Genomic DNA, 25,559 nt, shown 5'->3' with positions numbered 1-25,559 from the left:
AGAAACATAATTAGTAAACATGTTTTTTTAACAGTAACTTTAAATCAGTAATGAGATTTAATTTTACTAATTACTTCATTATTTCGTTTGTGGTCTAGTATTGTGTAAACCTACATGTAAATGTGCAACCTCCGTAGTGCAAGGGTTAGTCTGACTTTAAATTCAAAAATTGTAAAATGCAAACTAATGTGAATGTACTCAATGTATACATGAAAGTATGAGTAACATCCTTAAAGAAAAAAGCAAACACAGTGAAGAAACAGGTCGTACAGCTTGCACAATGACCTATAGTTGTTCATTTCTGTGTCATTTTTGTCTCTTGTGAAGAATTGTATCATTGGCAAACATACCACATCTTCTTTTTTATAATAAATCATTTCAAATTGAAACACATCCCATTATTTTCGGAGACAACAAGAGAAAAGGAAAGAATAAAATGTTTTCAGACATATGACATATTCAATTCTACGAGATTAAGATTTTTTTAAATTTTTTAATCTGAAATTGGTACAAACGCTATAGTTGATACGGTGTATTTGATTATTAAAAGTCAAACTTCGCCAGGAATCCTCACCGACAAGCCGTATAATGCTACAGGAAAAACTTCAATTCTAAAAGCGTATTTATGACTTAGATGAAAGGTTGTCAAATAGACACTCATACCACATCTTATATCTATGTGTAGGGTTCTATTTATAAGGCTTTCAAACACCAACTTAAATTACCGGTTAACCGGTTAATCAGTTGAACGATTATCCGAGTAACCGGTTAGGGAAAGGTGTACGATTTGACAACACTAATTTTTAGCAATGGCGACCATGTTTGTTGATAGACTAAAACTTCTGATACAATTTATAAACTAGATACCCGAAGGATCATTCATTTAAATTTTGGAAGTATTTGGCCTAGTAGTTTCAGAGGAGAAGATTCTTGAAATAGTTTACGACGACAGACGACAACGGACGCCAAGTGATGGCATGAGCTCACTTGGCCCTTCGGGCCAGGTGAGCTAAAAACATGTATACCGCTTTCATCAATTGCATATTTTCACTTAATACAAATCTTTGTCTGTCAGATGTATGTTTATAGGGTTGATACATATAAAAAAGATGTGGTGTGTTTGCCAGTGAGATGATTTTTCATAAGAGACCAAATGACACAGAAATTAATAACTATAGATCACTGTACAGCCTTCTTCAATGAGCAAAGCCCATACCGCATAGTCAGCTATAAAAGGCCCCAAAATGACAAATGTAAAACAATTCACGCGAGAAAACAAACAGCCTAATTAATGTAAACTAGAGGCTCCAAAGAGCCTGTGTCGCTCACCTTGGTCTATGTGAATATTAAACAAAGGATGCATTTGAATTCATGACAAAATTGTGTTTTGGTGATGGTGATGTGTTTGTACATCTTACTTTACTGAACATTCTTGTTGCTTACAATTATTTCTATCTATATTGAACTTGGCCTAAAAGTTTTAGTCGAAAATGTTAGTTAAAATTTACAAATTTTATGAAAATTGTTAAAAATGCACTATAAAGGATAATAACTCCTGAAGGGGTCAATTGACCATTTTGGTCATGTTAACTTATTTTTGGGTCTTACTTTGCTGTACATTGTTGCTGTTTAAAGTTTATCTCTATCTATAATAATATTCAAGATAATAACAAAAAACAGCAAAATTTCCTTAAAATGACTAATTCAGGGGCAGCAACCTAACAGCAGGTTGTCCAATCCATCTGCAAATTTCATGGCAGATTGATCTTGACCTGATAAACAATTTTACTCCCTGTCAGATTTGCTTTAAATGCTTTGGTTTTTGAGTTTTAGCCAAAAACTGCATTTTACCCCTATGTTCTATTTTTAGCCATGGCGGCCATGTGGGTTGGTTGGCTAGGTCATGCCACACATTTTTTAAACTAGGTACCCCAATAATGATTGCGACCAAGTTTGTTTTAATTTATCCTGGTAGTTTTAGAGGAGAAGATTTTTGTAAAAGATTACTAAGATTTACGTAAAATGGTTAAAAATTGACTGTAAAGAGCAATAACTCATAAAGGGGTCAACTGACCATTTTGATCATGTTGACTTATTTGTAGATCTTACTTTGATGAACATTATTTCTGTTTACAGTTTATCTCTATCTATAATAATATTCAAGATAATAACGAAAAACAGCAAAATTTCCCTAAAATTACCAATTCAGGGGCAGCAACCCAACAACGTGTTGTCCAATTCATCTGAAAATTTGAGGGCAGATAGATCTTGAACTGATAAACAATTTTACTCCCTGTCAGATTTGCTCTAAATGCTTTGGTTTTTGAGTTATAAGCCAAAAGCTGCATTTTACCCCTATGTTCTATTTTTAGCCGTGGCGGCCATCTTGGTTGGTTGACCGGGTCACGCCACACATTTTTTAAACTAAATACCCCAATGCTGATTGTGGCCAAGTTATTTTAATTTGGCTTGGTAGTTTCAGAGGAGAAGATTTTTGTAAAAGATTACTAAGATTTACAAACTAGAGGCTCTAAAGAGCCTGTCGCTCACCTTGGTCTATGTGCATATTAAACAAAGGACACAAATGGATTCATGACAAAATTGTATTTTGGTGATGGTGATGTGTTTGAAGTTCTTACTTTACTGAACGATTTTGCTTCTTACAATTATATCTATCATGAACTTTGCCCATTAGTAACAGAGAACTATATTTGGTAAAAATTTACATAAATTTACCAAATTAATGAAAATTGTTAAAAATTGACTATAAAGGGCCATAACTCCTTAAGGGGTCAATTGACCATTTAGGTCATGTTGACTTATTTGTAGATCTTACTTTGCTGAACATTATTGCTGTTTACAGTTTATCGCTATCTATAATAGTATTCAAGATAACCAAAAACGGCAAAATTTCTTTAAAAATTACCAATTGGAGGGCAGCAACCCAACAACCAGTTGTCCAATTCATCTGAAAAATTCAGGGCAGATAGATATTGACTTGATTAACAATTTAACTTCTTGTCAGATTTGCTCTAGATGCTTTGGTTTCATAGTTATAAGCAAAAAACTGCATTTTACCCCTATGTTCTATTTTTAGCTGTGGCGGCCATCTTGGTTGAATGGCCAGGTCATCGGACACATTTTTCAAACTAGATACCCCAAAGATGATTGTGGCCTAGTAGTTTCAGTGGAGATTTTGTAAAAGATTACTTAGATTTATGAAAAATGGTTAAAGATTGACTATAAAGGGCAATAACTCCTAAAGGGGTCAACTGACCATTTTGGTCATGTTGACTTATTTGTAGATCTTACTTTGCTGAACATTATTGCTGTTTACAATTTATCTCTATCTATAATAATATTCAAGATAATAACCAACTAGAGGCTCTAAAGAGCCTGTGTCGCTCACCTTGGTCTATGTGCATATTAAACAAAGGACACAAATGGATTCATGACAAAATTGTATTTTGGTGATGGTGATGTGTTTGAAGTTCTTACTTTACTGAACGATTTTGCTTCTTACAATTATATCTATCATGAACTTTGCCCATTAGTAACAGAGAACTATATTTGGTAAAAATTTACATAAATTTACCAAATTAATGAAAATTGTTAAAAATTGACTATAAAGGGCAATAACTCCTTAAGGGGTCAATTGACCATTTAGGTCATGTTGACTTATTTGTAGATCTTACTTTGCTGAACATTATTGCTGTTTACAGTTTATCGCTATCTATAATAGTATTCAAGATAACCAAAAACGGCAAAATTTCTTTAAAATTACCAATTGGAGGGCAGCAACCCAACAACCAGTTATCCAATTCATCTGAAAAATTCAGGGCAGATAGATATTGACTTGATTAACAATTTAACTTCTTGTCAGATTTGCTCTAGATGCTTTGGTTTCATAGTTACAAGCAAAAAACTGCATTTTACCCCTATGTTCTATTTTTAGCTGTGGCGGCCATCTTGGTTGAATGGCCAGGTCATCGGACACATTTTTCAAACTAGATACCCCAAAGATGATTGTGGCCTAGTAGTTTCAGTGGAGATTTTGTAAAAGATTACTTAGATTTATGAAAAATGGTTAAAGATTGACTATAAAGGGCAATAACTCCTAAAGGGGTCAACTGACCATTTTGGTCATGTTGACTTATTTGTAGATCTTACTTTGCTGAACATTATTGCTGTTTACAATTTATCTCTATCTATAATAATATTCAAGATAATAACCAAAAACAGCAAAATTTCCTCAAAATTACCAATTCAGGGGCAGCAACCCAACAACCGATTGACGGATTCATCTGAAAATTTTAGAGCAGATAGATCTTGACCTGATAAACATTTTTATCCCATGTCAGATTTCCCTAAAAATGCTTTGGTTTTTGAGTTATAAGCCAAAAACTGCATTTTACCCCTTTGTTCTATTTTTAGCGGTGGCGGCCATCTTGGTTGGTTGACCAGGTCACGCCACACATTTTTTAAACTAGATACCCCAAAGATGATTGTGGCCAAGTTTGGATTAATTTGGCCAAGTAGTTTCAGAGGAGAAGATTTTTGTAAAAGATTACTTTAATTAACGAAAAATGGTTAAAAATTGACTATAAAGGGCAATAACTCCTAAACGGGTCAACTGACCATTTTGGTCATGTTGACTTATTTGTAGATCTTACTTTGCTGAACATTATTGCTGTTTACAGTTTATCTCTAACTATAATAATATTCAAGATAATAACCAAAAACAGCAAACTTTCTTCAAAATTACCAATTCAGGGGCAGCAACCCAACAACCGATTGACCGATTCATCTGAAAATTTCAGGGCAGATAGATCTTGACCTGATAAACATTTTTACCCCATGTCAGATTTGCTCTAAATGCTTTGGTTTTTGAGTTATAAGCCAAAAACTGCATTTTACCCCTATGTTCTATTTTTAGCCGTGGCGGCCATCTTGGTTGGTTGACCGGGTCACGCCACACATTTTTTAAACTAGATACCCCAATGATGATTGTGGCCAAGTTTGGTTTGATTTGGCCCAGTAGTTTCAGAGGAGAAGATTTTTGTAAAAGCTAACGCCGGACGCCAAGTGATGAGAAAAGCTCACTTGGCCCTTTGGGCCAGGTGAGCTAAAAACAGCAAAATTTCCTCAAAATTACCAATTCAGGGGCAGCAACCCAACAACCGATTGACCGATTCATCTGAAAATTTCAGGGCAGATAGATCTTGACCTGATAAACATTTTTACCCCATGTCAGATTTCCTCAAAATGCTTTGGTTTTTGAGTTATAAGCCAAAAACTGCATTTTACCCCTATGTTCTATTTTTAGCGGTGGCGGCCATCTTGGTTGGTTGACCAGGTCACGCCACACATTTTTTAAACTAGATACCCCAAAGATGATTGTGGCCAAGTTTGGATTAATTTGGCCCAGTAGTTTCAGAGGAGAAGATTTTTGTAAAAGATTACTTTAATTTACGAAAAATGGTTAAAAATTGACTATAAAGGGCAATAACTCCTAAACGGGTCAACTGACCATTTTGGTCATGTTGACTTATTTGTAGATCTTACTTTGCTGAACATTATTGCTGTTTACAGTTTATCTCTATCTATAATAATATTCAAGATAATAACCAAAAACAGCAAAATTTCCTCAAAATTACCAATTCAGGGGCAGCAACCCAACAACCGATTGCCCGATTCATCTGAAAATTTCAGGGCAGATAGATCTTGACCTGATAAACATTTTTATCCCATGTCAGATTTCCTCAAAATGCTTTGGTTTTTGATTTATAAGCCAAAAACTGCATTTTACCCCTTTGTTCTATTTTTAGCCGTGGCGGCCATCTTGGTTGGTTGACCAGGTGACGCCACACATTTTTTAAACTGAATACCCCAAAGATGATTGTGGCCAAGTTTTGATTAATTTGGCCAAGTAGTTTCAGAGGAGAAGATTTTTGTTAAAGATAACTTTAATTAACGAAAAATGGTTAAAAATTGACTATAAAGGGCAATAACTCCTAAACGGGTCAACTGACCATTTTGGTCATGCTGACTTATTTGTAGATTTTACTTTGCTGAACATTATTGCTGTTTAAAGTTTATCTCTAACTATAATAATATTCAAGATAATAACCAAAAACAGCAAAATTTCTTCAAAATTACCAATTCAGGGGCAGCAACCCAACAACCGATTGCCCGATTCATCTGAAAATTTCAGGGCAGATAGATCTTGACCTGATAAACATTTTTACCCCATGTCAGATTTGCTCTAAATGCTTTGGTTTTTGAGTTATAAGCCAAAAACTGCATTTTACCCCTATGTTCTATTTTTAGCCGTGGCGGCCATCTTGGTTGGTTGACCGGGTCACGCCACACATTTTTTAAACTAGATACCCCAATGATGATTGTGGCCAAGTTTGGTTTGATTTGGCCCAGTAGTTTCAGAGGAGAAGAATTTTGTAAAAGTTAACGACGACGGACGACGGACGCCAAGTGATGAGAAAAGCTCACTTGGCCCTTCGGGCCAGGTGAGCTAAAAATGGTTAAAAATTGACTATAAAGGGCAATAACTCCTAAAGGGGTCAATTGACCATTTTGGTTATGTTGACTTATTTGTAGATCTTACTTTGCTGAACATTATTGCTGTTTACAGTTTATCTCTATCGATAATAATATTCAAGAAAATAACCAAAAACAGCAAAATTTCCCTAAAATTACCAATTCAGGGGCAGCAACCCAACAACGGGTTGTCCGATTCATCTGAAAATTTCAGGGCAGATAGATCTTGACCTGATAAACAATTTTACCCCATGTCAGATTTGCTCTAAATGCTTTGGTTTTTGAGTTATAAGCCAAAAACTGCATTTTACCCCTATGTTCTATTTTTAGCCATGGCGGCCATCTTGGTTGGTTTGGCGGGTCACGCCACACATTTTTTAAACTAGATACCCCAATGATGATTGTGGCCAAGTTTGGTTTAATTTGGCCCAGTAGTTTCAGAGGAGAAGATTTTTGTAAAAGTTAACGACGACGGATGACGGACGCCAAGTGATGAGAAAAGCTCACTTGGCCCTTCGGGCCAGGTGAGCTAAAAACATGTTCTTAAAAATCAACAAATATGTAACACAGCAACAAACAATATTAAACCACTGAATTACAGGCTCCTGACAGTAAATTTCTGTTTATACTTTTAAATACTGTCTGATATGCTCTGTCCTTATAGGTGTTGACATGCAATATGCTCTTAGGTTTGCCTTTGTCTTTTAATATTGACTTGTTCTATGTGATGTGTTTTTGTTGTCGCATTTATTAATTCCATAAAATCTACAAAAGATGCTGAATAAAAGGTATTATCAAAAGGCTTTCCAAGTTTTACAGAACTATAAATAAGTATTTTCAATCAAGTTTAAATTAATATTTATTCACCTCCTACCCTATTTTTTTGTTGCTGAAATCCGTAAACCAAGTAAAAAAAACAAAACTGGAAAGATCTAGTTTAAATTAATTTTTTTCCCCTCCTCCTACCCTAAGTTTTTTAGGCTGATGTCTGTAAACCAACTTATTAAATAACAAGAGGCTGTCACAACGACAGCAAACCGGATTTATTAGCATTTATTTGTGTCCTGGCAATATCACAAGAACCATTACTGATGATTGGTGAAAGTTTCCCCTGCGAGATGAAATTCATGAACTGATGAACCACCATGAACTGTTCATGAATGTTCATGAACAATGCATGACTGTTCATAATGAGTTCATTAAGTTTCGTTCATGAATTTAGTTCATGAATAGTTCATAAAATGCAGTTCATGAATATTTTCTGAACTTTAATGAACTGTAAGTCAGTTCATAATGTTCATAAATTGTTCATAACACATGTTCATGAACATTTTATGAACTTTTAATGAATAAATGAATACATAAAGTTTAAAAAAAAATCATAAATTTGACTGTCATACAAGTTCTCATAAAATTTGACATCCATTACATTGTATCATGACATCACAATTAAAGTGCTTTTAGCATGACCTCCAGTTTATTCATTTACAGATCTTGAGATCATTTTGAGACAAAATTCAGTTGAATAGCAAAAGTGTAAATACATGTATGAGGGGGAGGACAGGGGTAAGGGAGACAGGGAGGAAGGGTGTAGGAGAAAGGAGAAAGGGGGTAGGAGAAAGGAGAGGAAGGCTGGGAGAAAGATAAAAAGTTGGAGAAAAAAATAAATTATGAAAAAATAAAATATCTCTCTTTTTTGTGGTAAATTAAAGAAAATAAAATAATCATTAAAAAAAAATCATTTAACAACAGAAATTAGCTCAGCACCTTTTTCTTTTTTTCATACTACGCCAGAAGAGTGTTACATTTTTAGAGTCATACAAAATTTGGGACTAACTTTGAAGTTTTGTAACTTACTTTGAGCTGGAGATGTTTCTCATGTTTCGTTTTTACAATCATGACAAATTTGGTAAACTTAATTTCTTTCTTCTAAAGATGTAATTTCTGATTGTCTCTCAAAGTTCAAACATGTGCCTTTCTTAACCATCATAAGGCACATAGAGGAACTTGGAAAAAAAGCACAGATTAATGACAATTCATTCTTTCCCAAACATTGCAGACTGGTGTCAATAATTATCATTATTAATGAATTATGTTTACCTATTGTAAAACGCTTCAATGACTTTGACAAAAGATTACAATGTAGACAAATGATTACAAGTGACTGGGAATAGAAAAACGTCATAATGACGTCAGCAAAATGATGTTTTTGACGCTTACAATACAAATGTAGATGTTTGATGAGGAGTGAAGTAATATAGCTGTCAAAACAAAGCAAATTTGTTATCAGATAAGTAAATTATATATATTTTGATTATATTTTTTTGCTGAATAACTATTTGTTGAAGCATTTTATAATAATTATTGATTAATTAAAATAAATATAAAACACCAGAAAGTAGCCTTTACATTTTACAGTGTTAGTTTAATGATTTCCATTCAGGAATAACTGATAGATTTGTACAATATATTGTATTTCAAGGTAAAAATAATTCATGCTTCAGCCACTCTTATGATTGTGTGTGGGTAAATTAAAAGGGGAAAAAGGGGGGTAGGTACATTATTTGAAATGTCATGAAAAGGCTGAAGTGATATTCATGTTATTAATCTTACTCTATTGATATTTTAATAAAAACAACATTTATTAAATTAAATTATTACATTGTATTATACCTGTTAGAAACTGTTCAATCTTGAGTGTTTATTTATAAAAACAAATATCAAGGACTTTTGATTCTTTGTGGAGTGATTTTTGATTTTGCAGGGGGAAACTCAGATGCATTTATTGATTAAAAGATCTGTTCAACTGTGAAGAATTTCAAGCAGAACAACTGCACCAAGGTGTTATTTAGCATTTCAAGTTGGAAGTCCTGATACAGCAATTTTAATTACAGACAGGAAGAGAAGTTTACTTATGATTATAACACAAAAAATGAAAATTCAAAAAAATCCTTTTTAATTATTTCATGAACTTTAGATGAACAGTTCATGCACTACAAGTGGACAAACAATGTTCATGAATTAAATTACTAATGAACAGTTCATAAACACAGTTGTTCATGTGTTCATGAATGATTCATGGACTGGTATGGTTCATGAACAAATTCATGAATCATTCATAAAAAATTCATGAACTATACATGAACAGGACATGAACTACAAATGGACAAGCGTGTTCATGAACTATAAAATCATGAACAATTCATGAATAATAAAAGTTCAAGAACTATTTTTGTTCATGAACTTTAATGAACCAAAGAGTTCATGAACACTTTCTGTTCATGAATAGTTCATTATTCACTGGTTCATGAACGTGCTTGTCCATTTGTAGTTCATGTCTAGTTCATTAACTGTTCATGAATCTTTTATGAACAATTCATGAATTATGTTCATGAATCATTCATGAATCATCCATGAACATTCATGAACTATTCATAATCATTTCGCAGGGGTAAAATTGTCAATATCAAATTTGACCTCTATTTTGTCATCAGTATCAACATGTTAAAATTTGAAAAGCTTAGATTGAATGGTTTGTGAGTAAATGCAACAACGTGAATGGAAACACCATTTTACGATCTTTCAAGAACCATAACTCCTGAAAGGTAAAAGTCAAAATCATCATTATTGAACTTGACCTCTATTTTGTCATCAGTAACAACATATTAAAATTTGAAAAGCTTTGGTTGAATGGTTCATGAGAAAATGTACGGACACGACTGGAAACACAATTTTTCAATCTTTCATGAACCATAACTCCTGAACGGTAAAAGTCAAAATCGTCATTATTAAATTTGACCTCCATTTTGTCACCAGTAACAACATATTAAAATTTGGGGAGCTTTGGTAGAACAGTTCATGCGTAAATGCACGGACACGACTGGAAACGCCATTTTTCAATCTTTCAAGAACCATAACTCCTGAACGGTAAAAGTCAAAATTGTCATTATAGAACTTGACCTCCATTTTGTCACCAGTAACAACATATTAAAATTTGGGAAGCTTTGGTAGAAATGTTCATGCGTAAATGCACGGACACGACTGGAAACGCTATTTTTCAATCTTTCAAGAACCATAACTCCTGAACGGTAAAAGTCAAAATGGCCATTATTGAACTTGACCTTCATTTAGTTGTCAGTAACAACATATTAAAATTTTAAAAGCTTTGGTTGAACGGTTCTTGAGTTAATGCACGGACAACATTTTATTGCCGCCCGCCCGACTGACCCGCTGCCCTGCCGCCCGCCCGCCGAGCATCCCCAATTTAATAACCGACATTTTGGTCACAAAAATCCGGTTAAAAACGGCCTTAATTGTTGATTAATTACAGATGATTATTGGAAATTTATCAAGTAAATTATAGGCCTTACTTGAATACCTTTTATACATTCATAGTTATATTCAAATTTCTTTTTTTTCCCCAAGATCTTGTTAATCCATTAATCATTTGTCTTTCAGATGTAATTTACAGAATCACTTTATGTAATGTAGATCAAAAGTAATTGGCAAAAAATAAATCTATCATCCTTATATATATAATATATACATTTGTGTATTCAATTATGAGGTCAAATAATTGTATATTAAGTCTTAAGGGCATTGTAATTAAAGCTCTACCTTGTCTCTGATTGTGTAGTGATAATGACAGTTGTCAATCATACTAGCATTGTATCAATACCCAATTACCTAATCAAAATGTTTAAAAGAAAAGCTAGCACATCAAAACACCTTTATGACATACATTCTTAAATAAACTGCTTCAATAATATACCAATGTCTTCAGTTTGTATGTGTATTATTTGCACATATATGAGAAACATAGGGAACTATATTTCAGTGTGAATACATTTAGTAACAGTAGCTAACCTGTTGTATTGTTAGGGAGGCCAGTGCCTTAGTAAAGATTTAGAAAATCCCAACAACCGATTGTCCAAAAATCTTTCCAAAAATTACCAATTCAGGGGCAGCGACCCAACAACCAGTTGTTCGATTCATCTGAAAATTTCAGGGCAGATAGATCTTTACTTGATAAACAATTTAACCCATGTCTGATTTGCTCTAAATACTTTGGTTTCAGAGTTATAAGCCAAAATCTTCATTTTACCCCTATGTTCTATGTTTAGCCATGGTGGCCATCTTGGTTGGTTGGCTGGGTCACCACACACAATTTCAAAAACTAGACACCTCAATGATGATTGTGACCAAGTATGGTTAAAATTTGGCCCAGTAGTTTCAGAGGGGAAGATTGTAAAAGATTACAAAAGTTTACGTAAAATTGGTAAAAAATGACTATAAAGGGCAATAACTCCTTAACCCTTTCCTCCATAATGACGCTTTTTGACACCACCCCCTTTAATCCATAATGACGCCTGTGTAGTGCCTTAGTTGAAACGTCTTACCTATAAAAAATCTGTATCAGACCCAATATAAAAAGGATATTTAAAGAGAATATCTGACTGGAATTTCATTGATGAAATATTCTTTTTTGCTACGCATTGATACTTTAAACCTGATAATTTTTTTTTATTGAAAAAATCCTATGCGAATTGAGTATGTACAAAACAAATGTCAATGGAGGAAAGGGTTAAGGAGTCAACTGACCATTTTGGTCATGTTGACTTATTTGTAGATCTTACTTTGCTAATCATTACTGCTGTTTACAGTTTATCTCTATCTATAATAGTATTCAAGATATTAACCAAATACAGCAAAATTTCCTTAAAAATGCCAATTCAGGGACAGCAACCCAACAACCGATTGTCGAATTTGTCTGAAAATTTCAGGGCAGCTAGATCTAGACATGTTAAATAGTTTCACCCCATGTCAGGTTTGCTCTAAATGCTTCGGTTTCAGAGTTATAAGTCAAAATCTACATTTTACCCCTATGTTCTATTTTTAGCCATGATGGCCATCTTGGTTGGTTGGACAGGTCATCAGACACGTTTTTTAAACTAGATACCCCAATGATGATTGTGGCTAAGATTGGTTAAATTTGGACCAGTAGTTTCAGAGGAGAAGATTTTTGTAAAAGTTAACGACGCTGGACGCCAAAATGATGAGAAAAGCTCACTTGGCCTTTTAGGCCAGGTGAGCTAAAAATGATTCTTGAAAATTATCAGGTGTTGCTTAACTTTTGGCGAGGTGTATATAAATAAACATAAGTAGAACAAAAACACGAGGCTCTCAAGAGCCTGAATCACTCACGTCTTTTTTTTTGCTAAAGATATTTCCACAATGATAATTTTTCTTTTCAATTGATATTAATTTTCTATTTTAATGTTCTTTGTATCTGTCATATTTTCTTCAAAAGTGAAAAACATGCATTTGACCTACCCCCATGTTCAATTTTAGTTATAGTGGCTATGTTTCTTGACGTACAAGGAAATACAATACAAAATTTACACTAGATATTCTGAAACTCATTCAGCCTAAGATTTGCTGAAATTGATGTCATATAAACTTTTTTGTAGTTCTTACTTTGCTGAACATTTTTGTTGTTTACAGTTTATTTTTATCATTAATAATATTCAAGATAATAAATAAAAACTTCAAAATTTCCTTAAAATTACCAATTAAGTGGCATTAACCCAACAATTAAGATTCATCTGAAAATTTCATGACAATTTTAACTCATACCAGATTTGCTCTAAATGCTTAAGTGTTTTAGATATTAGTTAAAAACTGCATTTTACCCCTATGTTTTATTTTTAGCCATGGCAGCCAAGTTTATAGAAGAAACAATAGTCATTAAACTGAAACACAAACATTATTATAGATACCCTAAGGATCAATCAGCTAAAGTTTGGTAGGAATCATTTCAATAGTTTCAGTGGAGAAGATGTTTGAAATAGTTTACACCAGACAGACAACAACAACTGATACCAAGTGATGGAAAAAGTAGCTTTCAGTCAAGAAAATGACTGGCAAATATGACCCTAGGAGCAGACCCACCTATGATAGTTCTATATTGTATGTAGGTCTCACAAGATGTGACAAAAGTTCTGCACTAGTGCAGTAGCTACTGGAATGTGAGCAGGGTTAGACAATTGGTAAAGATTTGCATGTAGAGGTGTATTGTTTCTCTTCGGTTCAGTCCTACAATGCATTGACAGGGTACAAAAATAAATGTCAGTTCTTTCAAGTATTTGATAATTTAATAACATGATTGACAAAAGGTACTTGCATGCATTAAAGCGTCAATCTGATCACTTGCCCAAATTCTTGTCTCTATATAGCATTTATTTCCTGATGTTGATTTCTTTTTTTATATATAGCAAAAAACATAAATTAAAAGAAATGGGGAATGTGATGCCCCTGCTTGCATATCAAGTTTTAAAGTGACATAACTCATGAACTACAAGAATTACGCTATTCAATTTGCATTTGATCTGAGTTATGTGGTAATAAGCATTGTTAATCCCGCTGCAAATGTTTGCAACTGTCCCTAGTCAGGAATCTGGAACATAGTTGTTGTTTGTTTATGTAATTTATACGTTTTTCTCGTTTTTTATATAGATTAGACCGTTGGTTTCCCCATTTGAATGGTTTTACACTAGTAATTTTGGGGCCCTTTATAGGTTGTTGTTCGGTGTGAGCTAAGGCTCCGTGTTGAAGTCCGTACATTGACCTATAATGGTTTACTTTTATAAAATGTTATTTAGATGGAGAGCTGTCTCATTGGCACTCACACCACATCTTCCTATATCTATTGTGTATATCACTTTTTAAAAAACATTTATCATGTATAGTTATGTTTCTTGTCACTTGTGTATACATTGTACTATGTTTGCATTTTAACCCGTCAGGGTTTCATGTTTTTTTGCAATAAAGTTATTACTATATGTCTCATAACATTTGGTTGATGCAAACTTACGTTAGAAAACGGATGTTAAAAGTCACGCCACAAGAATTCAAACTCGATCTGTTTTTTGAGGTTATAAGCATTGTGTATAAATTTCATAGCATTAAGTTAAAGCAAACTTAAGTTAGAGAACAGAAACGAAAAATCCAGCAGTTTTTCAATTGTAAAGGGCAAAACTATAGAATGGTACAAGTAACACTACAAAAATTCAAACTTGACCACACACAACAATGCATTGATGAATACAACTAAAAGTTCAAAACAAGTTATAACTTTCCACGTTTGAAATGCCCAACAATCATGAGAAACAAAAGATTTTAGTTGGCTTATCATGATTATCTTAATTGGGAAATTAACAGTAAGGAACCAACAATTTTTTCTATTGTAGAATTTCACAAAAACATGTTCTAGACCATTTTAAATAATGATCATGGTCTTGGAATCTGAACATCGTGTAGTTTACACCTTAATCGTGATAGTTGGCAGGTATGTGGAAATTATACTGACTACATTTGTAAAATAACCTCACCTTTTCAATAGGTGTGATAGAGAAATCATTCATCAAATACCACTGAGTACATGTAACACCTTCCTTCCGTTGGTGAAATGTCTCCCCAACAAAGATTTGACTGACGACTGTGTTTCCATTCTTTTGGTCCTTGATGTGACCAACTGTAGCATAAAGATCATAATACTTAACACTGGGATCTTCATACTTCGGCCTGAATGACTGAAAATATTAATAAAACAAAGATATTTCTATCATAAATTTAATTAGAATAAAGCATTTCCTTGCAGTAATCAAGGATGTTGTTGAATTTTATAGGTTTATTTACTAGAGGTTTTCAGACAACTGCAGCATACTTCTGTATTTATCCCGATTGGTATGTAATATTTTCAAAAACACAATAAAATACTTCCCTGATTCAACTGCAGAAGTCAAACCCTGAACAATTGGGGCAAGTTTAGACACAATTATCAAGATTGATACTGTCTGAATTTGGATTGTAATATTTTTTTTGGACATAATATAGGTCTCGGACACATAATAAATATGATTAAAGATCTTAAAAATCTATTGCGCAATACAATTGAAAATTTCTTCTTGTAACTTTCCAAAAATTTTGATGAAAAAAAATATGACCCCACCCCTTTCATACTTTTGGGGTAATTACTCAATCCCTGCCCTCCTTTTTCGGTAGAACCATGGAACCTTCTGGTACAATTTTAAAGAGATCTGAACACTAAATACACAAGTTATAGTCTGGAAACTACAAAAATGCTTGTTTTTGGACCCTTTTGGGCCCTTAAATTCCTAAACTGTTGGTACCATACCCCCCAAAATCAATCCCAACCTGACTTTTGTGGTATTGAACCTTCTTGTAAAATTTCATAGAGAACCATTTACTTTCACTTGAGTTTATATAATTGTCCTGAAACCAAATGTGTTTTTCGTATAATGACAACGAAGACGATAACATCATAGCCTTATACTAGCCCCAAATTTTTTGGTGGTCCTATAAAAAATGGCCAACTGTTAATCAACTCCATTACGACAGATACAGAATATCTTGCTGCTTGATTTTCTGATATCTATCACTAATAAAGACCTGATGCTCTGCAGGGCGCAGCTTTATACAACAGCAGAGGTCGAACCCTGAACAGTTGGGGCAAGTATGGACACAACATTCAGCTCTGATTTTGGATTCTGAATAAAAAGTTGACACATAATAGGTTTCCTATTATTGTCCAATATCCAAAATCTAAATACATGGTAGATTCAGAAGATTTAATAACCCCAAGAATTCAAATAAAGTTCAATTTTGGACCCTTTAGAACTCAATGTAGACCAATTTGATAACCAGGCACAAATATTAACAAGAGGCTGTCACAACGACAGCAAACCGGATTTATTAACATTTATTTATGTCCTGGCAATATCACAAGAACCATTACTGAAAATCGTCAATATCAAATTTGACCACCATTTTGTCATCAGTATCAACATATCAAAATTTGAAAAGCTTAGATTGAATGGTTCATGTGTAAATGCAACAACGTGAATGGAAACGCCATTTTACGATCTTTCAAGAACCATTACTCCTGAACAGTAAAAATCGTCATTATTGAACTTGACCTCTATTTTGTCATCAGTAACAACATATAAAAATTTCAAAAGGTTTGGTTGATTGGTTCATGGGAAAATGCACAGACATGACTGGAAACACCATTTTTTAATCTTTCAAGAACCATAACTCCTGAACTTTAAAAGTCAAAATTGTCATTATTGAACTTGACCTCCATTTTGTCATCAATAACAATATATTAAAATTTGGGAAGCTTTGGGAGAACAGTTCATGTGTAAATGCACGGACACGATTGAAAACTCCATTTTTCAATCTTTCAAGAACTATAACCCCTGAACGTTAAAAGTCAAAATCGTCATTATTAAACTTGACCTCCAGTTTGTCATCAGTAACAATATATTAAAATTTGGGAAGCTTTGGTAGAACAGTTCATGCGTAAATGCACGGACATGACTGGAAACTCCATTTTTTTATCTTTCAAGAACCATAACTCTTGAACGGTAAGTCAAAATCGTCATTATTGAACTTGACTTCCATTTTGTCAACAGTAACAACATATTACAATTTGGGAAGCTTTGAACAGTTCATGCGTATGCACAGACACGGCTTGAAACTCCATTTTTCAATCTTTCAAGAACCATAACTCCTGAACGGTAAAAGTCAAAATCATCATTATTAAGCTTGACCTTTATTTAGTTGTCAATAACAACATAATAAAATTTTAAAAGCTTTGGTTGAACCGTTCATGAGTTAATGCACAGACAACATTTGATTGCCACTAAAGTTCTCGTCAATTTATTTCCCTGAGAAACAATTTCCCCAGGAAACAATGTAATTTTTAACCAGATGCTCCACAGGGCGTAGCTTTATACGACCGCAGAGGTTGAACCCTGAACGGTTGGGGCAAGTATGGACACAACATTCAGGCTGGATTCAGCTCTAAATTTGGATTGTGATTAAATAATTGACACAGCATAGGTTTCTGACACAGAATGAATGTGTTCTAATGAACTTAAAATTTTTTTTTTCTCTTAGAGCAATTCACTATGCTGTTGAATATTAATCCTCTCAAAAAATTGTTTGAAGAAATTTTTATTTTATTTATGAAATTTCATTTCCAATGAGAAAATTGAACCCAATTTTTTAAATCACATCCCCCTTCCTCTTATTCCAAAACTAATCTCAATTAAATTTCTAATGGAGTTTGCAACAATAACTTCTCATTTAAATACATCATAAAATATTAAGATGTAAAAAAACTGCTTGTTATCACTGAATGGTAAAGATTATTTTAATTTATCAGTTGGTAGTAAAAAGTGAATATACATTGTATATAACAAAGATTTGAGTTGATTCTGGACAAAGAAAGATAACTCCAATTAAAAAAAAATATTGCTATTTCACAATATTGTGCAATTAGATATTTCTTGCTTACTATTCTGGACAAAGAAAGATAAATCTAATTAAAAAAAAATATTGCTATTTCACAATATTGTGCAATTAGATATTTCTTGCCATTGTGCAATACTGTGCAATTGAAAAGACTTGCTATTGCACAATACTTAATATAATATTTTAGATCCTGATTTGGACCAACTTGAAAACTGGGCCCATAATCAAAAATCTAAGTACATGTTTGGATTCAGCATATCAAAGAACCCCAAGATTTCAATTCTTGTTAAAATCAAACTAAGTTTAATTTTGGACCCTTTGGACTTTAATGTAGACCAATTTGAAAACAGGACCAAAAATGAAGAATCTACATACACAGTTAGACTTGGCATATCAAAGAACCCCATTTATTCAATTTTTGATGAAATCAAACAAAGTTTAATTTTGGACCCTGATTCGGACCAACTTGAAAACTGGGCCAATAATCAAGAATCTAAGGGGTATTTTTTTTGGTGTTTCCAGTGGAAACATGTTTTTTTGAGTTTGTCTAAAAATTTGTTAACTACTTGTCAATGTTTTTCCCCTCTTAATATGGGTTTATCTTAGACAATTTTCATGTTTCCAAGGAACACATTTCGTTCTTTTTTTATGTGTTTGCAGGGGGAACACAGATTTTTTTTAGTATTTTCAAAGTTGTCTAGTAATTATTTTTTAACTGCTTGTTAATTTAGTTTAAAATGGCCATTATTGAACTTGACCTACATTTAGTTGTCAGTAACAACATTTTAAAATTTTAAAAGCTTTGGTTGAACCGTTCATGAGTTAATGCACGGACAATATTTGATTGCCGCCCACCCACCTGGCCGCCCGCGGTACATCCCCAAATCAATAACCAGCATTTTGTCACAAAAATCCGGTTAAAAATTAAGAATCTACATACAGTTAGATTTGGCATATCAAAGAACCCCAATTATTCAATTTTTGATGAAATCAAACAAAGTTTAATTTTGGACCCTTACCCCCAAAATCAATCCCAACCTTCCCTTTGTGATCATAAACCTTGTGTTCAAATTTCATTGATTTCTATTTACTTATACTAAAGTTGTAGTGCGAAAACCAAGAATAATGCTTATTTGGGCCCTTGTTTGGCCCCTTATTCCTAAACTGTTGGGACCAAAACTCCTTAAATCAAACCCAACCTTCCTTTTGTGGTCATAAACCTTGTGTTAAAATTTCATAGATTTCTATTTACTTATTCTAAAGTTATAGTGCGATAACCAAATGTCTTTGTACGACGACGATGACGACGCCAACGTGATACCAATATACGACCAAATTTTTTTTCAAATTTTGCGGTGGTTGTATAAAAACTGCAAAATTTCCTTAAGGTTACTAATTTAGTGGCAGCAACCCGATAATGGGTCATAAGATTCATCTGAAAATTTCAGGGCTGATAGAACTTGACCTGCACAACACTTTCACCCCTGGTCAGATTTGCTCTAAATGCTTTGGTTTTTGAGATATAGGCTAAAAATTGTATTTTACCCATATGTGCTATTTTTAGCCATGGCAGCATGTTTTTTTTACACAAAAGATTTAAAAATTTAGACTCTATTCTAGATACCCTAAGGATTGGTTGGAATTGGTTCACTAGTTTCAGAGGAAAAGATGTTTGAAATAGTTTTCAGCGGATTGACAACAACAAGACGACTATTGACCCCAAGTGATGGCTAAAAATCACCTTTCCTTTGGAACAGTGAGCTAAAAAGCAGGTCTAGAAACAATAAACAGCTGCGCCATGAGCGCATGATACCCCTGTCAGCTTGTGAAAAATACATAATGTTTTTTGAATAACATGGGGGTGGTATAGGAAGTCATGCTTAGTACATCCTGACTCATTCCTTATTCCTGCCCAATAGGAAGTTTATATAAGAGACATCAAAAAAGTTCCTTACAACATATGTTTTTTACCAGAAAGTTCAATAAAACTTTTATAACTCAAAAATAAAATAAAGAATCATCACGAAAAATCTTCAGATTAATATAACTAACAAGTGTGCAAGGTTTTAAGCAGTAATTATAAAAAGTTTCTATGATATAAGTTTCACATGTGAACCCCCCCCCCCTTTTCTTTTAAACAAAAAAACTCAATAACTCTAAAATAAAATGTGACATTTGAACCCCCCTGTGAAAATTTTGATGGGCTTATCAGAATTCTACAGATATAATCTAAGCATGCTACAAATAAATTATTTTTAAAAATAAATTGGGAATGTGTCCATGGATGGAGATGATGCCCCCACTTGCAACTCATATAAAGTTAGAAAGGGACATAACTGAAGAATGGCAAAAAGTAACACTACCCAAATTTTTACTTGATCTGAGTTTTGTGTTAATAAGCAATGTGCATTGTGTTTAAGTCTCATTACACTTAGTTGAGGCTAACTTAAGTTAGAGAACAGAAAATGAAAAATTATGCAATTTTTCCATTTGTAAACAAGCAAAGGGTAAAAGTGACATCACCAAAATTCAAACTCGATCTGTATTTTGTGATTATGTTCCTGACCCTATGAGTATTTGGATCATATGCGTATACTCATATGGTCCGACCATATGAGTATAATACTCGTTTGGTTATTAACGGACCGGACCATATGAGTATTTGACCATATAGGTATTTTTTTTAAAAATTACATTATGAAAGTTTCTATAATACAAAAACTTTATCTAAAAAAAAAAACCCGATAACAAACAATGATGGTTACATGACAATGTATTATTTTATAATTCAAATACTACGTAAAAATTAACTTGAATATTGATGCAATAGTTAATTTTCATCGCTAAATACATTCTTGCATGTAGGCTTGGGGTGACATTTACTTCCACACAGTATCGTAGCTGTTTTTGCATTTGGAATATTTGCAAGTCTTGGTTGTGCATGACCCTTTTCATTTACACCTTTTGTTTGCAAGTGAAAAGCTAGCCTTTTTATAGCAGTGTACAGTGATACTGAGGTCTTGGACCATTCCGATATGTCTATGGTATTTTTAAGAAGCTCTAGATCTCAAATATTGTAACATGACTGAAATACACAATATTCACAAGACAACTTAAATAAACTATAACGATTACTATCCAGTTTATTAATTTTTATTTTTTATTTTTTTTAAGTCGACATTTTGCCATTCTTAACAGAGAAAAGTGGAGGAAACTTGTCCATGACCTATGTGCCATTAGGCATAAAATATGTTTATTATAGTTTTGACAATTAAGTAAAATTAACTATGTGAAACTTCTCCTTTATTATAATAATCTTTTTATTATAAAATAATAATAAAATGACCTATATGATAGCGTCTTTTTAAAGAACGGTCATACCATATGAGGAGTTTAAAATTAGAATTATTCTCTGTAAACTGCAACAGAGTGTTAATTACCCTGACCATACGCGTACGGTCACATATATTCAGACCATATGAGTATATATCCATATGGTCCGGAACAGTTATATATGCATTGTGTATAAGTTTCATAACATTTTGTTAGGCAAACTAAAGGAGTAAGTTCGGTAAGGACCATATTTGGCCCTAATTATAAAGTTAATAGTAACAAGACAATAAATGTTTTAAGTTGCCTTAAAGACATGCGTGAAAGTTAAACAGAACTGTTTTTGTCAAAGTTTAATTCTAACACATTGATTTTTACATCCCAAAAAGGTCAAAATGTGGGATTTTGGTGAAATTAGACAAAATCAGCTGGATTTCAATCACATTAAGGAACAGGAAACATAGAGCGCAGTCGTCGACAAACCTAATATTCAAATAAGACATTTCAAATGTCTCTACAAACATTATTTAAAAGATCTTTGTTGTCGACGTATGCGCTCTATGTTTCCTGTCCAATAATCTAAGGAAATTTACCCATTTTCATTGATTTTTTCATGAAAAATCAATATTAGTACATCTTGTGACGTCATAATGAAACGCAGATAATGTTCAACAAAATTCCTTATTTCCTATCTAGTCACTTAATTAGCTATAATTTATTGTGATATTGGTCAATAAATCAGAATTTGAAATTTACGCTTAAAAAGGGGGCCATTTTAGGACCTTACCGAACATACTCCTTTGGAGAATGGAAATGAAAAATTCAAAAATGTTTATGTTTATGAAGAGCCATTTCTCAAGAACGGTATAAGTAACTACACCTAACTTCAAACTTGACCTGTATTAAGTGGTAATATTTATATGTATAAGTATTGTGTATAAATTTCATAAAATGAGCCCGTGTCGCTCACCTTGGTCTATGTGAATATTAAACAAAGGACGCAGATGGATTCATGACAAAATTATGTTTTTGTGATGGTGAAGTGTTTGTACATCTTATTTTACTGAACATTCTTGCTGCTTACAATTATTTCTATCTATATTGAACTTGGCCCAGTAGTTTCAGTGGAAAATGTAAGTAAAAATTTACAAATTTCATGAAAATTGTTAAAAATTGACTATAAAGGGCAATAACTCCTAAAGGGTCAACTGACCATTTTGGTCATTTTGATTTATTTGTAGATCTTACTTTGCTGAACATTATTGCTGTTTACAGTTTATCTCTATCTATAATAATATTCAAGATAATAACCAAAAACAGCAAAATTTCCCTAAAATTACCAATTCAGGGGCAGCAACCCAACAATGGGTTGTTGGATTCATCTGAAAATTTCAGGGCAGTTAGATCTTGCCTAGATAAACAATTTTACCACTAGTCAGATTTGGTCTAAATGCTTTGGTTTTGAGTTATAAGCCAAACACTGCATTTTACCCCTATGTTCTATTTTTAGCCATGGCAGCCATATTGGTTGGTTGACCAGGTCACGCCACACATTTTTGAAACTAGATACCCCAAAGATGATTGTGGTCAAGTTTGGATTAATTTGGCCTGGTAGTTTCAGAGGAGAATATTTTTGTAAAAGATTACTAAGATTAACGAAAAATTGTTAAAAATTGACTATAAAGGGCAATAACTCCTAAAGGGTCAACTGACCATTTTGGTCATGTTGATTTATTTGTAGATCTTACTTTGCTGAACATTATTGCTGTTTACAGTTTATCTCTATCTATAATAATATTCAAGATAATAACCAAAAACAGCAAAATTTCCCTAAAATTACCAATTCAGGGGTAGCACCCCAACAACTGGCTGCCTGATTCAGTTAGATCTTGCCTAGATAAACAATTTTACCACGTGTTAGATTTGCTCTAAACGGTTTGGTTTTTGAGTTATAAGCAAAAAACTGCATTTTACCCCTATGTTCTATTTTTAGCCATGGCAGCCATCTTGGTTGGTTGGCCGGGTCACGCCACACATTTTTTAAACTAGATACCCCAATGATGATTGTGGCCAAGTTTGGTTTTATTTGGCCCAGTAGTTTCAGAGGAGAAGATTTTTGTAAAAGATTACTAAGATTACTGAAAAATGGTTAAAAATTGACTATAAATGGCAATAACTCCTAAAGGGGTCAACTGACCATTTTGGTTATGTTGACTTATTTGTAGATCTTACTTTGCTGAACATTATTGCTGTTTACAGTTTATCTCTATCTATAATAATATTCAAGATAATAAGTGAAAATGGACAAAATTTCCATAAAATTACCAAATCAGGGGCAGCAACCCAACAACGGGTTGTCTGATTCATCTGAAAATTTCAGGGCAGATAGATCTTGACCTGATTAACAATTTTAACCCATTCAGATTTGCTCTTAATGCTTTGTTTTTTGAGTTATAAGCCAAAAACTGCATTTTACCCCTGTGTTCTATTTTTAGCCATGGTGGCCATCTTGGTTGGTTGACCGGGTCAGGCCACACATTTTTTAAACTAGATACCCCAATGATGATTGTGTCCAAGTTTGATTTAATTTGGCGCAGTAGTTTTGGAGGAGAAGATTTTTGTAAAAGTTAACGACGACGATGGTCGACAGACGACGGATGCCAAGTGATGAGAAAAGCTCACTTGGCCCTTTGGGCCAGGTGAGCTAAAAATTAGCAATTTTTATGATTATAATTTAAAGGAACACATTCAGTCTGCAGGGTATGCCACTAGTCAAATGCCCCAGAGTAGTAAAATTTCATTCGGACTAGTAAGTTTTTGCCATACTTTGTTTGCACCAATAAGAAAAATGTCAGGATATTGGTCTTCACACTGGTAGTTGAAAAAGTTTTTGGTGCAGACTGCATATTACTCAAGAAAATTAGAGTGACACCACCAAAATTCATACTTGATCTGTATCATGTGTGAATAAGCATTGTGTATAAGTTTAATAACATTTGGATGAGGCAAACTAAATTTGGAGAACGGAAATGAAAAATTCAGCTATTTTTATATTAATAAAGGGGCATAACTCTAGAATGGTATAAGTTATGCCACCCACTTTCATACTTGATCTGTGTTGTGTGGTAATAAGCATTGTGTATTAGTTTTAGAACATTTGGTTGATGCAACCTTAAGAGAACGGAAACCAACTTTGGGATGTACAGACAGACATATGTATAGAAGGACAAAGGTACTTAATGCCCCCTCTGCTACAGCGGGGCATAATAATAAAAATTTCTCACATCTTCAGGGAGCTCCTCTATGTCTACTTTGCCATCAGACCCTAGGATGACCTTCAACACAAATGGTATCCAAACTAAGTCTGGGTCTTCATCAGGATTAACTGCTGGCATATCAGCTATTTCACTGGAATAAAGCAACAACATCAACAAAGCATGTGAAAACAGTTCCCTACACAGCCTTATATCTCACTGGTATTCTAAATCATTGTGATGCATATATTAAAAATAAAAGATCAACATAAATTTATTTATAATAGCTTTGAAACTTCATACCTGCAAACCTTCCCGTTTTAGCAGGCGACTCCTGCTGAAATGACGAAATTTGGAAAATCTCCCGGTTGCCTAAACCCTCCCGCGCAGGAGTATAGAATCTCCCGCTTTTGGATATTTTAGCTTTGAATGACAAGTTCACATTATTTATATTTTTATGTCACTGATGATGGTTGTTGATACCTGTAAATCACAGACCATGTGAAATTAAATGGCTTCACCTGACAGCTTGGCTGTCAAGCATAGTGCTAATTAACTATCATTAACGACTTTTGCTTCAAGATTTGTGTAAACACTTCAAAGAAAATTCTGATTACTTCCCCTGTTTAGTCCTTCTTAAAATAATGTGAATGGTAAAACAATATAATTAAATACAAATTAAACCAAGAATCATAAAAAGATGGCAATTAAATGATTTCTTATGCCTTAGGACAAAAAAATAAATAAATTATATGTTAAAAATTACTTTTAAGTATTTTTCAGACTACTGAGATGAACGGTAGTCTATATATCTGTACGAATATATTTGGTTACCCATGCTAGTTACCAATGCTGGTTTTAATATAATGGTAGAGAGAGTGTCTTACTTATTTAAAATGCGCTGGACAGTTTAAACACAATCTCAATTTGGGTGCAAGCATATGCAATGTCTTCAAGGTGGTTCCACTTGCTCACTTTATTTTACTAAGAATGAATTTGAATATTTTTGTTTTGCTAGTTGAAATGTAAGAACACCTTTTCAGTTGTTTTTTAATCATGTTTTATTCCCTAAATTATTGT

The 25,559-nt window shown here is 33.3% G+C and overlaps 1 protein-coding gene across 2 annotated transcripts in view; it reads right to left on the bottom strand.

The window, feature by feature from the left end:
- LOC134708028 (PAN2-PAN3 deadenylation complex catalytic subunit PAN2-like) overlaps nucleotides 1-25,559 on the bottom strand; it is a 281,367-nt gene that overhangs the window by 87,880 nt on the left and 167,928 nt on the right. For both annotated transcript variants that reach the window (XM_063568271.1, XM_063568270.1), the window contains exons 20-21: nucleotides 24,510-24,633; nucleotides 14,946-15,146 (exon numbers count right to left, since the gene is read on the bottom strand). In XM_063568271.1, the coding sequence (XP_063424341.1) occupies nucleotides 14,946-15,146; nucleotides 24,510-24,633 (325 nt within the window). The remainder of the gene's footprint in view (nucleotides 1-14,945; nucleotides 15,147-24,509; nucleotides 24,634-25,559) is intronic.

This window comes from Mytilus trossulus, chromosome 2 (genome assembly GCF_036588685.1).
Source record: "Mytilus trossulus isolate FHL-02 chromosome 2, PNRI_Mtr1.1.1.hap1, whole genome shotgun sequence".
NCBI classification, from domain to species: Eukaryota; Metazoa; Mollusca; class Bivalvia; order Mytilida; family Mytilidae; genus Mytilus; species Mytilus trossulus.
This window is presented reverse-complemented; position numbering and strand designations above follow the sequence as displayed.